Below are 18,733 nucleotides of genomic sequence, written 5' to 3'. Positions count from 1 at the left end.
GGCGCCGCTCCTCCCCCGGCACTCTGCCCTTCTTTAGTCAGACTAAACTACCTCGCAGCGGGTACTAACCCTCACGGTGAGGGTTTCCAGTGTACCATGTTTCATCCATGTGTTCAGGTACCGTGCGTGAAGGCCCGCTTCGCGGGAGGACTACGGCGAAAGGAGAGCAAGTCGATGATGCCGGGCCGACCCTCGGCCGGGTTGCGCGAAGGTTTGGTGCCCGCCGCAGGGGGAAACCGACTTGGCGGCGGCGGCGGTCCCATCAAGGTGGTTAGGGTAGAAAGTAGCTGGCCAAAGGAGGGAGATTACCGCCATACCCTTGTCCGTTATGTAGCAATTGCCCCATCGGGCTTGGTCCTAATGTAAATTTACCGCGCCTCCAGGTATGACCTATAAATACCTGGGGCGCTCATGTAAGAGCGGGGATTCTTGGATCCCGAGCAAATTAATGGGCATTTAATCCGTATTTTTCCATCGCCCGACGCACTATTACATTTGCTCGCTCTCACACGTTTGCTCGAGCTCTTTCCTGTGGGAAACCCTCGGGCTCTCCCCACGTGTTCAGTTACGAGGGCGAGAGGCCAGGAGTGACCCCACAATTAATAAATTTAATATTAAATTGACACTATGGGATACAATATTGTATGCAACATATTGATGAAAATTTGGCAATGTATTTTTGTAGCACAAAATATGATATTCTCTATCATCTCACAAAAAATTTGAAATTAAAACAAATTTTTTAATCTAGAGAATAGTTGAGGGAGTAAATTGAACCAAACATAGTTTAGGAGGCGTAGCTTTGTGACCCAAACTCTAACAAGAACCCTCAAATCTCAGCCTCTTCTTTCTTATGACAAGCGGAATATGTACGTCAGTGGCTTGGGTAATATTTTTCTTTTCCTCGTTTGCCCTTTTTTTTCTTTCTTCGGTGATGGCAGGTCACCTCCTCTTCTCCTTCGTTCCCATCTCTCACTGGTAGAGAACCGAGCTTTACTCCCGGTGGGGAACCCCCTCTAGTCCCGGTTCCCCACCCGGGAGCAAGCATCCGGGACTAAAGGGGGGTCCTTTAGTCCCGGGTCAGGAACCGGGACTAAAGGAGGACCTTTAGTCCCGGTGGGACCCTTGTAGAAGATACGATCCTTGTTGGGACCCTTGTAGAAGATACGATCCTTGTTGGGACCCTCCTTCTTCACTCGGTACTCCATCACAATCTTCGTCTCATCACAACACTTGCCGCATGGAATGAGAGGAAGGCCCGGCCTAAGTCGCTTTGGAAACCCATGAGAGGCCGAGGACCCGGAAGCAGTTGCCATCTACTCTCTATACTCATTTTTTAATACACTATAAATTTCTCCTTTTATAAACAAATAAAATTAACAAACTATAAAATTATCTAGATCTCTAAACAATGATATTTTTAATGGTCATTGTGTTCTCGTCTTTTACTGCGGCAGGTAAGTAATTCATATGATATTTCCGCAAATTAACAGAAGAATGGGAATGTACACACATAACAGACTACTACGTTTAGGTACGGTGATTGACAGACTACTGCGACGATATCGGGACATGTGAATAAATAACCATCCGTACTAGTTGACCTTGCTTACGTGATCAGCTCGGCGAGCATGTCTCCACCGGACGGCACCGTACTTGGTCAAGGAAGAGCTCCGATTCTACGAGGAAGGGAACACGGTCTTCCACGACCGTTGTCGCTCTCCCTCGTAGAATCAAAGCTCCTCCTTGACGTCCGTTACCGCTCGGCAGAGAACATCCTCGCCGACCTGAACACGGTCTGCAAGTTCAACTAGTAAGGATTTGCTATAATTTTCTAACTATTTTTCTAACTTTATATTTATATATACTACGTTTAGGTACGGTGATTGACAGACTACTGCGACGATATCGGGACATGTGAATAAATAACCATCCGTACTAGTTGACCTTGCTTACATGATCAGCTCGGCGAGCATTTCTCCACCGAACAACACCGTACTTGGTCAAGGAAGAGCTCCGATTCTACGAGGAAGGGAACACGGTCTTCCACGACCGTTGTCGCTCTCCCTCGTAGAATCAAAGCTCCTCCTTGACGTCCGTTACCGCTCGGTAGAGAACATCCTCGCCGACCTGAACACGGTCCGCAAGTTCAACTAGTAAGGATTTGCTATAATTTTCTAACTATTTTCTAACTTTATATTTATATATACTTTAACCTTCTTTCATGTAAATATACAAGCTTGAAGTGATTTTGAGCTCAAATTGCTTACAAATGAAAAAAACCACAATAAAGAACCATAAATATATATAGTGAACAAAACGGCATAAGATAATGGTAAAAAATGAGAGTATGAGATTGGTAACCTTTACAACTGAAGAATCGATGGAGGAATCGAAGAAATCGACGGAGGAATCGAAGAATGGATGAAGGAACAATGGAGGGAGGGAGGAAGCAAGAACACTACTGCAGTGAGCTTCAAAATGTGCTGAGCTCGGGCTCGGGGCCGGGAGGAAGGAGGAGACGGCCGATTTATAAAGGGAGAACATTTAGTCCCGGTTGATGGATCCAACCGGGACTAAAGGTAACTTTCCAACCCCGGGCGCAGCCACGGCCCGGGAGTAGACCTTTACTCCCGGTTGGAGCCACCAACCGGGAGTAAAAGTATACCTTTAGTCCCGGTTGGTGGCTCCAACCGGGACTAAAGGTCCCTGCCACCTCTGTCTGGCGCAGTAGCCGTTGGGCAGGGACCTTTAGTCCTGGTTGGAGCCTCCAACCAGGACTAAAGGTATTTCTAGTCCCGGGGGCAAAAAATTCCGGGACTAGAGCCCATTTTGGTCGAGGATCAAAGGTCTGTTCTCTACTAGTGTCTCCTATGAAAAAGCTATGGATTTATTTACAACTGTTTTTTCTAGAGGTTCTTTCTTAAGAGGCCCTGTGAAAGTAGCCTTATTTTTAGAGGCATTTTCTTAAGAGAACCTCATATAAAGGTCCATTTTAGAGGGGAGCCTCTTTAATTAATGGACCATTTTCTAAAATGTAGCTCTATTTTAAGATTTGTCTTTCTTTAGATATCTGTACCCAAAAATCAATATCTACACATGGGCTACAACAATGGGCCTCCACTATTTTTTCCCAAATTATGGAGCTGCATGTCATTTCATTAAGAAGAAGAATAAAAAAATACAAAGGGAGGGACGTTAGAAACCCCCTCTTATACGCAACCCCTAACGGGGTTTAGTCAATACAACATGCTAGAAAATAAACTAGGAAAACATGATCAACAACCTCAAATGACCAATACCTAAGGAAGAACCAAGACCAACGACCTAGCAAGGAATTCATGTAAGGCCGAGGCTCCTGCCATGTATACACCATAGATTACTCTCATTGGCCACAGATTGAAGCAGCACCTCTATACTAGGCCTAGCACCTTAAAAAACGCAAGCATTTTGGTGATTTCATAATTCCCAATAAAGCAACTAAATGATCAGACTATTGAAGCCTTTGTGTGAACCCCTTGGAACCCCTTTGATGGTGTCACACCACCAACCAGAGAAGAAAATATTGGATCCTTGAGGAGTACAAGATAACATGTCTAGCTTTTGTAAATTCAGTTTCCAAATTTGCCAGGCCAACACACATGATATGAGGATGTGTTGAATATTTTCCTCAGCCTAATCACAAAGTAGGCATGCTATTGGGCGAGGAAGCCCACGCTTGGCCAGGCAATTGGTAGTCCAACAACTGTTGTTAACGGCCAACCAAACAGAAAATTTACGTCGCAATGGTGCCCAGCCTCTCCAAATACGCTTCCGAGGCACGAACCTGATGCTTCCAAGGAAAAAAAAGCATTGTATGCAGACCTGCTGCTGTATGTTCCAGTAATACTTAGCTTCTATTTGTGCTAAAACTGTTGGCTGTAAAACTAGGCCATCAACCAACCCCCAAATAAAACAGCTACTCTCTTAGCACTTTTACATTCAAAGCCCCTCTAATATCTGCTACCCGGGGCCTAGACCACCGTGCGTTGCTTTACATCTCTTTTGGAGACCAAGTTAAATAGATTGGGTGCGAGTTCAGAGATTTTCCTACCTTGCAACCATCTATTCGACCAAAATTTAGTTGACTCCCCATTGTCAACTAAAGTTTCAACAGCATCATTGAAGAGGGCTATGTCATTTTGTGGCACCTGGATTGGCAATCCTGCCCAAGATCTAGATGCATCGGTTTTTTGTGCCCAAAGCCACGGATGTGCAATGCCCAACCAAGACTTTCTAAGTTATGAACTGTATGACCACCATATTGAAGAAGATGCAACACTTTTTCTAAAGCAACTAGATAGTTCACACCATTTTGTTGCTCTTGGCCTTTCCAAAGGAAGCGTCTGCGCCACTTATCAATTGTCTTGATAACCAACTTAGGCAAGTCCATACGATCATGAGGTAGATGGGGAGTGTAGTTAAAACCACCTTAACCATGATCAATCGACCAGATTTGTGCATTAAGGAAAGCCTTCCATCCAGGGAGGTAATCAACCACCTTGTCAATCAATGGGAGAAGGTCATTCTTGGTCGGCTTGTGAATTGGGAGAGGTAGGGCAAGATAAGTGCAAGAAAAATCCTTTAAGGCACACGACAATATTTTAGAGGTGAATGTTGTTTTCAATAGCCACTAAAAATAAAATGTAGCATCTCAAAAAGTAGAGTCCTAGTAGTTATTTACACTTCGATTCATAAGTTTTAGTTTCTTTTGTCAATCTAGTCCTAAGTCGAAGAAATTGAACTACACCTTCTTGTTGGCTTGTTAGTGATATGCGTTGTTTGTTTGCTGTCAGTTTGCAAGAAACTAGAGTATCTTACAACACAAGGTTGAGATGGTGGTTGTCCGAACGATATTGTAGGCCACTTCATCTTTGAAGCAAAAGTGACATTCGGGTTGCGAAGAGAATATTTCCCAAACCATATGCATGAACTCAAGAAAAACAAACAACTCAGAGTGCTCTTATTATTTATGTTTTTCCTTAGAAGTTACATCGCGTCAGCCTTGTGTATTCATCCCTCCATTATCAACAAGTTTCTCATTCAAATCGAGCACATGCTTACCATGGTCGATCATTTCCTCCATGGACGGTGGCTTGGTAGGTTCGCCGCAGCGTGGTATTATCCTCCGTGGTGGCTTTCTAGGCCCAGAAGGCGGTGACATGCTAGGCCCAGAGGGAGGTATCCTCCATTGTGGTGGCATTGCCACCAAGGGTGGCGGATGGCTAGGCCCGGAGGGTGGTACTCTTCCTCGTGGTAGGAAATCCCCAACCCCATCAGGTGGCATCGCCACCGTGGAAGGAGGCTTCCTAGGTCCGACGGGTGGTATTAAACATGGTGGTGGCATCGCCACCATGGGCAGTGGATGGCTAGGCCCGGAGGGAGGTACTCTCCCCTGTGGCAGCAAATCCCCAACCACGCCAGGTGGCATTGCCAAGTATGGTTGTGCATTTGCCATCGTCGTCAAAAGTGTGGTCAGTAGTGTCAATGCCACCATGATCGCAATTGATGATGTGGTGGCCCCAGCGATGCTATTCTTCCTGCTAGCCATGGCTAGCTTGTGATGTTTTTTCTTCTCTTTATATGGATCTTTGTGCATAGGAGAGCATTGAGGTGGATGGAAGCTTGGACCCCATGTGTATATATATAGTCAAGCCTAGCTTCTAAATAAGGCATGCATATGGAAATCAATCTGATTAGTGGAATGCTTTTATGGCCCTCACATATGTTTGGCTTGCATTTAGAGTTTCCTATATTTATCAAATTTTTATATATGCTCAGATAGAAGACTTCTATTGCACGGCTGAATATGTTTAGCTTGCACTTATATCTTCCTTAACTTTTCAAAAGTATGTTCAAATAGAAGACCAACTTTGGAATGTGATTAGTGCATTTTTGTGCTTTGCCTGTTTTTTTTGTTAATTAGTCCTTATTAATTTTTTCTATCTTAAAGACATAACTTCAACTCTTCATTTACTACTACTTTATAACTCAAAATAATCAATATGTTATAATTCAACCAACTGTAATATAGGTCCCTTAACTTTAAGATTTCTGTCACTCATACTTTCTCAAACTCTGACAATCGTTGTGCATGAAAATGTAGTGGCATTATAAAATAAATTCTATTAGTGTATTCACCAAAAAAGGGTACTTCTGTAGTATACAAACCTTTTTATTTCCAATGCCATATTTTTCTAAGGAATTCAAGTCAAAGTTCAATCATAATTGTGGCAAGGGGAGTTATAAAAGTAAAACATTTTTATAGACTTCTATCTAGCAATGTTCTCTCCATATAGCAAGTGGAGCTGCTTTGCCCATCGGTTTACCAAAATGGCTCTTGCTCCACTAATGGAGTTGTTTATGGAGCTGTAGCCAAAAATGGTTTCATTGGTGAAGTGAAGCCATGCCAACAGGGCCTTCAATATCGATCGGTAATCGAAAATACATGGTAAAGGAATGCTTACACATGACTGTATATATAGGAATGATAAGACAAGTCTTCAACCATGTTAGGTCCAAATTACCCACCCCTCTTTGTCATATGTCCATATGATCTCCTACACTAATGCTGGGTCCTACTTATTTTGCCAACTTAAGTTAGGATCGCATGACCTATTGTTCTTAAGTATGCCTGTTTGAAGTCGCACAACAATATACATGTATGAAGATTGGTCTAATATTTACTTGCATGCCATTTGTGTTACCACATTAACATACATAGTTGGTAACATGTTGAAAGGACCGAGGATGCCACCTAAAGGGGGGTGAATAGGCGTTTCTAAAATTCAACCCTTCAAAATGCGGAAATGATTATTGTTGGAGTTTACAATTACTTGGAAACCCCAAGTCAGAGAACAAAACCCCTCACGAGGAAGCCAACAGAGAAAATAAGGTGTATAGGAACAATCTAGAAGATACAACCCTGCAACACAAAGTTAGAGCAACAAATAAATAAAATCAGCACTGCTCCCCAATACCGGATGCGTCCGGTATATGCGGGCTATGCAGATCAGCTCCCAACTTCTTCCTTTTGATTCCTCCTTTTGCACCAAGTTGCTGACACCTTTTGGTAACCTGTTTGCAAGCTCAAGCAACACACAAATATCACAAATCCCAAAAGAGAGAGAGATCGAGACACGATATTTGTTCTACAGAAGTTCGGACTCCATTGAGTCCTACTGTCCGTTGAGGGGGCTGCGAGCGACCCAACAAAGGTCAGCTCTAGAGAACCACGAAGGCCACTCTAGCCGGAGTCTTTTCTAGCTCCTTTGCCTCCTTCCACTAGATGATTCCTTCCCTTTTGCAGCGATGGAATCGAACCGTTACAAACTTCCCGAGGCACACCACAATCTCTTGGGTGCTCTCAGGCGACGCCTAGCCATCTAAGACCAAAGAGTCCAAGAGTAACAAAGAAAATCATGAGATCAACAAATATGCACAAGTGCTCAAGGGTGGCTTGCTCTTAATTTGAATCTCACTCAACCCACAAGATGGATTTTGCAAATTTGAATCAATCACTCACTAAGAGATGGTTGGAGAGAATCCTCAAGGCTCAAAAATGTGTATGAATGTCAGTAGAATCAGCGACCTCCAAAGGTGAAGGCTAAGGGGTATTTATAGCCCCTTTGAAAAACTAGCTGTTAACTAGCCGTTGGGGGAATACTGGACACGTCCGGTATCAATACCTACCCATACAGCTCTAACGATCACTAAGTAACGCAGCGAGACGCCAAAACTCCCGACGATTGCCGGAACTTTCGACTCCCAGAACTCCCGATGTTTGTCGGAACTCCCGGCGAACCAAACCAAGAACACTGAGAAAGCTGCTGTGGCTGAGCAGATACCGAACATATCCGGTATCAATACCAGACTTAGCAAAAACTGGTTAGCTCTTTTGGCTCTCAAACACTCAAACTTCACATAGGTTGGCTTGAGCACTGATGAATAAGTATCTATCAACATGATGCATCCCTCTTAATAGTACGACATACCTATTAACTCAAGATCAAATGAAACCAGAGTTGAGCTGCTTGAGTTGATTTCCTTCAAACCAAATGCCATAGACTTCAATCATCATCAATTGAGGATGTCAATCATGTCGATCTTGATTTTCTCCTTGAGCATAGCCATCTTGAGCATGTGACTTGATTCCATTCAACAAATGTGAATTAACTCCAAATGTATCAAGTCATTTCCACATTTCATCCAATGTGTTTGATCCTCCAATTCAATGTGACCATCATAGTTTGATTGGTACCTCAACTAAATGCAAGTACTCCCTTCTTCACCCTAGCTAGGTTCCTCAGTTGCCAAGCTGTCGCTTGTCCTTCACCCTTGCTTTAGTACCTCGAAGCCTTTCCTTGCTATCTTCACCATCTCAAGCTATCAAGTCACACTTGGTGTTGAATCATTCATCAAGATCATTTGTATAATTGTCTTTCAATATAGCAAGCTCTAAAAAGTGAGACCATTCCATATGCAATCCCTTATATCTCATTAATTATTTTTTTCAACGTGCTTGCTTTCATATGAGTCATCGAAATCCCACAATGAATAAGCCTTGCAAGGATTACATTTGCATTATTGTCTTGTATTTGAACTAGATTATTTATACAACAACACATCATTTTTGCTTTCATCAAATACCTGTAAGATAACCCATTTCTTGTCCAACACTTAGCAAACGGGTTAGGCCTTTAATCACCTTGTCATTCAATCATCCAAAACCCACTAAAGGGATTGATGCACTTTCAATCTCCCCCTTTTTGGTGATTGATGACAACTTGATTAAAGCTTACAAAAAGATATTAAACATTAAAGCTTTTGGGTTCAATGATTTATGAGAAACTCCCCCTTAATATGTGCTTATGAATGGAATTCACAAAATGACCTCAAATGCCAATTGCACATATTAAAACATATATGAGACTCCCCCTAAATCATTGCATCCATGGGGTGCAAGTGTGTGTGACAAAATAAAATCGTGATGCATATGACAAGATATATCACACAAGAATCAATATAAAAGCATCACACCATACATTTTCATTCTAAGACATGCATGGTCCTTATAAAAATAGATACAACACATGAATATCACACATATAGCACTCATCACAAATTTTCTCAAGTCCACAAACCACTAAGATAGATTATATTACAAGATAAAGATCATGTCTCATGAGTCTCAAAAGATACATCCAACAAGAACAAGTCTCGTCTCATACATGATATAAAGATAAAGCTCATATAATCTGTCTCAACTCAAAATGATACAACAATAAAGCTCATAAGATACAAAAGATAACTACAGCTACAGTAAGTATGTCCAGGTAGAAAGCTAAGCAAATGAAACACCCTGAAGCTTTAATCTCTCTCTCTCTCTCTCTCCCTCCCTTTGTCATCCATCACCACAAAAGGTAGTCAGAAGATCAACAAAGCACAAAGGGGCTGCAAGCTGTATCTGGAAGCTATGATCACTCCTCCTCCTCATCATCATCCTGTCCACCATCATCCTCATCCTCTGAGTGTGTTGCACCAGGTGGATGAGAACCACCATCACCAGCAGGGCCATAGCCACCAAACCCATAGTAGCCGTATCCACTAGTGAGGTCATCCCAAAAGTCTGAAGCAAAGGCCTCTCTTGCACTAGGACATGGCTGAAAGTCAGAAGGCACACATGCCTGGAGTGGCAAGGTGTCAGGGTGCTCCGGTGCCTACTCCTGCTGCTGCTGAGACTGCTGCTGCTCCTGTCACTGAAGAAACTCAGCAAACTGTCAGTCATGCCTGACCTGTCTCTTTTCCTCAGTCTCATTCTCACTGGAGGGGGTCGTCATCTAAATAGGAGACCTAGGAGGATTAAGCTCAAGATTTTGGGAAATCATCTTGAGCGTGCGGGTATCCTTCCTCCTAGCCTCACTCTCCTTCCTCTATCTGACTTCACTGTCCTTGCACATCCCAAAGATAGCACTGAAGAGCTTATGAATAGGATAAGGAGGGCTGTGGCAATGTGAAGAAGAACGTGGAGGAGCACGTGGTGGAGGTGAAGGTCCTACTGCTGCACCACCCTGAGGTGCATCTACCTCTACTGCTGCTGCTGTTCCCCCTAGACCAGGTGGGGATACTCCTACCTCTATCAGATCAGTCACTATCTTCAGAACCTTGTGAGGTCTGTCATAATCAAACTGGTGCCCTGTCACTTGCTCAATCATATGCATAATGTATGGACCAAAGCCACAGCCCTTGATGGGCATCTCACCAACACTTTAGATCTCACACTAGATAAAATCAAAGATACTAAAGGGGTGAGCATCTGGTGCCATCCTATGGAGAAGGTTCCTGGAGTAATCTATAATAGTGCCTTTGTCACCACCCTTGCAGTCAATCGTCTTCCTGAACATCCTATCTAGGTACCTGTAAGTGGGATGAAGGCCATTCACCTTCCCAACTGAGCCACCTCTATACATATAAGCCATCCTCTCAGGAGGTAATACCTGCTCAGTGTGAATCTTGTCTCTCTGAAGCTCCTCCTCTGAAATACCTAGATGCACTACGAAGACTGCATAGTCAACAGCGTACCACTGTTCCTCTAACATCTAGTGCATACGCCTCGGCTCCTCCTCTACAAACAGGGTAGCATAGAACTGCGCAATAACTTCAGAGTTCCAGGGATGCTAAAACTCCATGAGCTAGTGCACACCGATGCGCTGACAAGTAGCAATAGCATCATCAAGAGAGCGCTTCTGTAACTCTAACATGTGTCCAATCAATCCACTGAGGCTTAGCCATAACTGGGTTCCTAGAGAGGATCACACTAGTATAAAAATCAAGCTGAAACATAGCGCGAAACCTATGATCATATGGGCAACTCTCTGGCTGACTCCTAGGATCAATTCTCCTTTACCCTCTAGCTCTCTCGGTGATACCTTTAGCCTTGTAGTTCACTGTAGCAACATAGCTGGGTATCTTGGTGCTATGCACCTCAAGCATACCAAAGTGAATACTGTGAGCTGGTTGTCCTCCCTGAGGTGGGTGCTGAACTGGAGGTGCCTCCTCCTCCTCAATCTCCTCCTCATCATCTGGACTGTTATCATCTGACTCTCTGTCGATGCTCTTTCTCTTCCTGTTCTCAACTCTGTAATCCTCAGTCTCATCATCATTAGAAAAGGGGCTACTGCCATCACCACTCTCTCTGTACTATGAAGCACCTCTAGTAGGTCTCCTGCTGCTCTCCTCCTGACTGAACCTAGGATGCATCTCTTGTCTTGCCTTCTTGTGTCTCTCAAAAGCAGCTCGGGGGGTCATGCTTGGCCTTGGAACGAGGCTCGACCTTGCCATCCTTATGTCCCGCCATCCTTTGCTGCCCTGTATCCAAGTAGGCATACCACAAAGATTGGTCTTAGAAGCATGTCCAAAAGATATCTCAATTTAGTTGAAATATAGAACAAAGATCAATTGTCTAAGTGTTTTACAAGCACCTTAACCAAACTAGGTCACAAGGTTTGCAGAACACAACGGATAATTAATCGAAACTCTATGATCAACCAGTGAGAGGATTGGGGCAATTGGAGTGGAAATCCTGCTCTGCTGACGGATACTCGACGCATCTGGTATGCATACCGGACATGTTCGGTATGGGCATGCAGCACCCCCACTGATGGTATGCCAGTCCAACATACCATCTAGCGGTGATACTGGAACCATCGACGATGGGCTGGCATACCGTTCATTGGTAATGAGGGAACCATCGTCGCCGGGCCGGTGTACCATCCGGCGGTGATGATTAAGACACCAACGCTGCTGATAAAATTTTTAATCCTTTTTGTGAATCGGCAAATGCTACTGAAGTTGTGGCATAATCTAGCACTGTTCATTGATTGGCAATAGGTATGGCACTAGATAAAAGATTGCAAACTACATGCTACTTACTATGCTTCTTGATGGAATGCCGGTCCGGCGTCGATGGTTCCATCATTACCGCCGGTTAGCATGACAAGCCGGCATTGATGTGTACAATGTCAACACCGGCCTGTGAGCTCGCCCAGCGTTGGTCACGAGATCATCGTTACCGCTGGTGCGCAACCGGCGGAGATGAAACTCGCCGAACACCGCCGACTTTTACCAACTGGGGCCAAAACCGTCGGTAAAGGGGGTTCGGTGATAAGCTGTCTGTAGTAGTGGCGCAAAGTTCCTGACCGACGTTATTTAGATCAAAAGATGAAAATTAACGTGTGTTGCAATAGGAACAAAAAAATATCGTTATAATTCATTTTGAACGTATTGTAGTATATTAATAAAAAAGTTTAGGTAACTCATCATGACTCTTTGTACTACTTTAAGTCAGGGTAATATAGCAATAAGAAGAGGTGGTTTTAGTTTAGGTGTGGCACTAATTAATAAAATTGAAAACCGCTAACATGCAAAAGAGTGTACGAAACTTGATCGAAATAATAATATACATTTCGTCACAAACAACAAATTAGAAAGTTTGATCAAACATGTAAGATCAATCAATTAAATGAATACAGTGGATTATTCCTGACACAAACATGACCATGGCTGGGTTGTTGCCAGAGAGACAGCAATGTTCCTATAGCATGCAAAACCTATCTAATTGCTAACCCATGGCACCTAAGTTGACAATAATATTTCCAATTTTTTTTTGGCACTGATGCTGCTCAACAAAAGCATGTAGATTTAAAAAGTTGAGAATGCAGAATAAGAACTTAAAAAACATATATTCATGCAAAGGGGTATCCAAAACTGGCTAAGAACACAATATTGTGATTACCTCGTCCTGAAACAAGGTGGCCTTGGAAAATCTGCATGATGCAAAAAAAAAATGTTTAGAAGGTCTGTCACTTGTTTCCACAAGTTCAGGAACCACAGGAACACTCAATTTATTTTGCCCATGCCAATGCCAATGCTCTTATTAGCATCTAAACAGTATGAGTTATATATATGCTAGATAAAAATTCCTCTGCACGTAGCATGGGGCTGCAAGTCCATTGCTGCAGATTCCAAATGTTTGTTGTACTTCTTTTCATAAATGTATCCAATGGAGTTCTGGAGCAAAATGGAAACTATCAAAGTCACGGTCGGGAAAAAAGCAAATGGAAAAAAATTAAAAATATAAACCAAATAAGATGAGATACGTATACATATTTGTACTCTTACTTTTACTATTTGATTAGAACTCCTATTCTAAACAATAAAATCCAAAGTCACGTTGGGAAAAAAAAGCAAACAAAGAAAATTAAAAATAGAAACTAAGTAAGATGAGATACGTATACAAATTTATACTCTTACTTTTACTATTTGATTAGAACTCCTATTCTATTTAGTTTAGGATTTTTATTAAGATTCATGATTGAAGAGATCTATTTGGATCAGAATATAACTCCTATTTATCCAGATCGGACTCCGTACCATGTTAGACAAGAGCTATTTTAACTCGTATGAGTACATGTTATATATAAGTCCGGATAGAAGAAACTCTATATTATCCAATAGTTAGAGGGAGACAGACCAAAAAATGGATGGACAAAAAAATAGCCTGAAATTTTGCCTTTTATTATCAAGTATAGATGAGGTTAAGAGATATGGATATGTGCTTGTCGTTGTGATAGTGTAGATGGGTTGTTGCAGTGTTTAGATTTCTTGTATAGTTAGTTTGTTTTCTTGTTGTTCCATCTACTTGTTACCCGAGATTGTAATGCCACGCTAGGGGCGTTCCTAGCTTTATTTCACGAAGCCATGAGCCCGAGAAGACATCACATTATACCAAACTTTACAATTGTCACACATATTTTTTTTCATCCTGACTCTCCCCCATGCTATCGCCAATTATAATTCCCCTATCCGATGTGGCTCCACCGATGAAGCCATCGGCCTGGTGCGGTTCCTCTCCATGCCACCCATCTCGTCCCCCATTCAATGCGGTTCCTCCCCTCCCAGGAGGGCACTCAGACCCCCACCCTTGCCATCTCTGGCGCTCCTCGCCCTCGCTCCTGCGTAGCTCAATCGATTAGAATGACAACAGATATGGTCAAGTGATGAGTGGGTCCAATGTGCCGGTGCCTACTAGAATGGATTTGAGGATCCTAATTTGAGGGCTTCCGTTGGAGTAGATGCAAAAAAAAAAAAACCATACCCTAAAAAGTAAGAGTAGTCTCTCAAATGAAAAGTATAGGCCCTAATTTGAGGGCTTTCGCTGTAGTTGCTCTAACTCATCAATATCTATGTTCTAATTGAGCCAATTGTACTTACACGTCACTCTAAGAATTCTGCCACTCAAGCTTTCTCAATTGATTAAAAACAAAGATACAGTGACAATGCAAAAATTATGTTATGGGCCTGTTTGGTAAAGCTCCACTAGCTCCAGATTCACCAAAACCAGATCTGGATCCCATTTTTCTAGCCAAACGGTTTTGGATGCAGCAGCTCCACCATGGATCTGCTCCACCAAAATGGTGGATCTGCCCCTAGATTCACCAAATTGGTGGAGCAGCTCAGGGGTGCTCCACTAAATCCAAGGAAATTACTCACCACTACCACTGGTTACATAGAAATAACGATTTGATTCGTTTTGTTTTGCATCTTTCTCGCTGCCGTGAGTGCCCGCGTCCCATGCCTGGTCGTCACGAGCAGCGCAGCCACGAGGGTCACCCCAGTCACCCCCCCGCTAGCTCCGTCCATGACTAGTGCGGTACGCCTGGCCATCATAGTTGCGAGCTCCGTCCGCCATGGCTGAGACCTGCCCGCCCAGCGTGAGGTGCGTCCGCCCGGCGTGACCGTGCCCGCCCGTGAGGCCGTGCGCCCGTCTCACCTTCCGTGCACGTTGGAGGAGGAAGCTGTTGTTTTTTTGTTGCATTTTTCATGTTGTACCCTACGGCATGGGACCTAGATGGAAGTGAGATAGAGATGGAGTTGGAGGAGGAAGCTGTTGTTTTTTTGTTGCATTTTTCATGTTGTACCCTACAGCATGGGACCTAGATGGAAGTGAGATAGAGATGGAGGTGGAGCTGTACCAAACAGTTTCACGAATCATAGACCCGTGGTGGAGCAGATCCACGGTGGATCCAGGTGATTAACAGATTGCAGATTTAGATACACCTTTTGCACTGGTGGAGCATATTGAAACATTTTTTTTCGAAGAGAAGGGGGACTTATATTAAATCTTGACACGGTATATTCCCAAATTACACATAAAAAATCTAAAATAAAAAATATAACAATATTCTATCCAGATCCTTCCACGTCTTCTTCCCCCGATGGCGTCCCTCGAACGTCAGAGCCAAAGTGCAGTCTTTATGCCGAATCCAATGACCAACCCCAAAACATTGGACATGTCACAGGATCCAACGCTTCGGAACCAGTCCAAAACCCATCTAAATTACTAAAAAAATATCGGGTTCCATCGTCAGATACGACATAAGCTGCAGATTCATTACCTTGAAACCTCGAAATTCTCTCCATGACCATCGACGATGAGATCGATGACCCTGAGTCGCTGTCCTCATAGTGGGCTCCTAGAAGCACCTATGCCCTTGTAGATAAAGGCCATAAATTGGTCGCCTGCCAATGAAATCGACGCCTGCAACGATGATCTTGTCGTGGCAATAACCGAAATCATCGTAGGCAAACCCGATCTTGACCGAAAATCATCTAATTTCGCCGAAAAATTTATTGGACTAAACCCTAAGCAACTAGATAGAAAAACTGCGAAAAAGGATGGGTCCCCTCTTCTTCTTGGCCCCGGAAGACGCACTAGAGAGAAAGAAGGAGATGGCCCTAGGAACGGCGGCGGTAGCGAGAGTTGTGGTTGCGGCCGCTTCCATACGGCTGCGAGTCAGGCAGTGGCGAGCATATTGGTACATTCACCACGAACAAAATATATTTTTGAAGATGGTTCGTTGTTATTGGTTCAACTCGGTTGTTCACACGATTCGTGCTACATCTACAAGAAGCGGCAACACCTAGGGAAGTTCCAAAGATGTTGTGATATTGGCTTTCTTATTGGTTACTCATCAAAGTCCAAAGCATATCGAGTATTTAATCATGCCACCGGCTTGGTTGAAGAAACATATGATGTAGAATTTGATGAATCTAATGGCTCCCAAGGAGCACATGAGAATCTTGATGATGTAGGTGATGAGCCATTGAGAGAGGCCATGAAGAACATTTCGGTTGGAGACATCAAACCCAAAGATGATGAAGATGATGTACATGTGCTTGATCCACCCTCTTCATCAAATGTGCCACAAGATGATGATAAAGATGGAAGAGTAGAAAATGAAGATACGCATGTCGAGAAGGAGAAGGTGGCCGCTCTTGTGATTGGTTCTTCACTATCTCCACCGACACCGCCGTCATCATCCTCTACACATCTATGCCTCATGGCCAAGGGTGAACGAAAGGTACAAAATGATGATGATAGTAATGGTGATGACAATGCTAGTGATGATGAGAATGGTAGTGATAGTGATAAAGAATTTGAATCACCTTCTTATGATGATCTTGTCAAATTTTTAAACCAGTACACTAAAAGCATTAGAAAAGACAAGAGCTAAAAATGAGAAACTAGAACTTAAGAATGACTCACTCTTAGCAAAGTATGACATAGCCGAAAAACCTAATGATGAGCTTCAAGAAGAGAATAAAATTGTGTCATCCAAACTCAAGGAGCTCAAAACCTCTAAAAGGGAGCTTAGGGAAAACATGATAAACTTGAGGGGATACACAATGAGCTCACCACTAACTACAACTTGCTAAAAGAAGAGTACACCAATCTCAAGATTAATCATGACAATCTTGTTCTTTCTCATGAGTTATTGTCCAATGAGCCGCATGATGCTACTAACAATGTTGTTAAGATTGATATAGCCACATCATGTGGTGACTTGATTGTTGAGAGCATTGAGCAAGGTTCTAGTAGCAAAGGCAAGAAAGTGGTTGAATCCGACAACTATGATGATTATGTCAAGCTCAAGAATGAAAATGAAAAGCTTAAGAAGGATCTTGAAAAACTATCGACCACAAACACAATTGTGATAGAGAATCTTGACAATGATCATGATATAGCTCTTGAGAATGACATGCTTAGAGAAGAGAACAAGAGACTCAAGATGGAGAAGAATCATGATGAACTTAGAGAAGAAAACAAGAAACTCAAGTTGAAGAAAGAACATCTCAAGACCAGTTTGAACAAATTCACAAGAGGCCAATATCTCCAAAGTGATCTACTTATAAACACCATGATGAAGATGGATAGAAGTGGTATTGGGTTCTTGGTAAATCAAGAGAAGAAAGCTCAAGCTCAACATCAACAACAATACAAGTCAAAGACTAAGCCAAAGAGATGCTTTGAGTGTGGACAAGAAGGTCACTTTGCTCATGAGTGTGAAACCCCACCACCACAACCCTTGCCCAAGCATGCTAGACCCTTTGCCTTCAATGCTCACTACATGCTTAGAAAAGATTCTAGTGGAAAGATGAAAGTCATGTTCTTAGGTCCACCTAAGAAGAATAGGCCTAAGCAAATTTGGGTTGCTAAGTCACTAATTGAGAAAGTCATGAGCCCTCATCAAGTTTGGGTTCGTAAACAACAAGCTTGATCTCTTGTGTGTAGGTGAACTATAAGACCGGTGGAAGTCATTAGGTTATTGATAGTGGTTGCACTCAACATATGACCGGTGATCCTCGTATGTTCACCTCACTAGATGAAGAAGTAGATGGTCAAGAAAGGATTACATTTGGTGATAATTCAAAGGGCAAAGTACAAGGGTTGGGCAAAGTTGTAATATCAAATGATCACTCAATATCAAATGTGCTATATGTTGCTTCATTGAGCTTCAACTTGCTATCTGTTGGTCAATTGTGTGATCTTGGCTTTCAATGTTTGTTCACCGAGAAGGAAGTGGTTATGTCAAAGAAAGATGATGATCAAGTTATATTCAAGGGCTTTAGATACAACAACCTACATCTAGTGGATTTTACCTCCGAAGATGCAAACTTTCCGAAGATGCAAACTTGAAGACATGCTTATTCACCAAAACATCACTTGGGTGGCTTTGGCATAGAAGATTTGCATATGTTGGGATGAGCTCACTCAATAAGCTAATGAAAAATGTGTTGGTGAGAGGTTTGAAGGATGTGAAATTTGAGAAGGACAAGCTTTGTAGTGCAAGTCAAGCCGACAAGCAAGTTGCAAACACTCACCAAACAAAAGCTTACATGTCAACAACAAGAGTGCTAGAGCTTCTCCACATGGATCTATTTGGACCAATAACTTACAAGAGTTTGGGAGGCAACCTCTATTGTCTTGTGATAGTTGATGACTACTCTAGATACACTTGGGTGTTCTTCCTTCATGACAAGACCAAAGTAGCCGCATGTTTCAAGAAGTTTGCCAAGAGAGCACAAAATGAATTTGAAGTGAAGCTCAAGAAAATAAGAACTGACAATGGGAAAGAATTTGACAACACAAACATTGAAGCATATTTTGATGAAGTTGGGATCAAGCATGAGGTCTTCGCAACCTACACTCCTCAATAAAATAGTGTAGTAAAGAGAAAGAACTGGACACTAATCACCCTTGCAAGAACAATGCTTGATGAGTACAATACACCTCAAGATCTATGGGCGGAAGCCATCAACACCGCATGCTATGCATCCAACCGCCTATTTCTCC

At 42.8% G+C, this 18,733-nt stretch overlaps 1 protein-coding gene across 1 annotated transcript in view; it reads right to left on the bottom strand.

The window, feature by feature from the left end:
- Positions 1-5,038: 5,038 nt before the first annotated feature.
- The window catches only part of LOC136515219 (proline-rich receptor-like protein kinase PERK2), a 37,691-nt gene continuing 23,996 nt past the window's right edge, over positions 5,039-18,733 (bottom strand). Inside the window, exon 2 of the mRNA XM_066508878.1 lies at positions 5,039-5,475. Within this exon, the coding sequence (XP_066364975.1) occupies positions 5,039-5,475 (437 nt within the window). The remainder of the gene's footprint in view (positions 5,476-18,733) is intronic.

This window comes from Miscanthus floridulus, chromosome 17 (assembly GCF_019320115.1).
Source record: "Miscanthus floridulus cultivar M001 chromosome 17, ASM1932011v1, whole genome shotgun sequence".
NCBI lineage: Eukaryota > Viridiplantae > Streptophyta > Magnoliopsida > Poales > Poaceae > Miscanthus > Miscanthus floridulus.
Note: the sequence above shows the minus strand (reverse complement) of the source record. Positions and strands in the feature narration are given on the sequence as shown.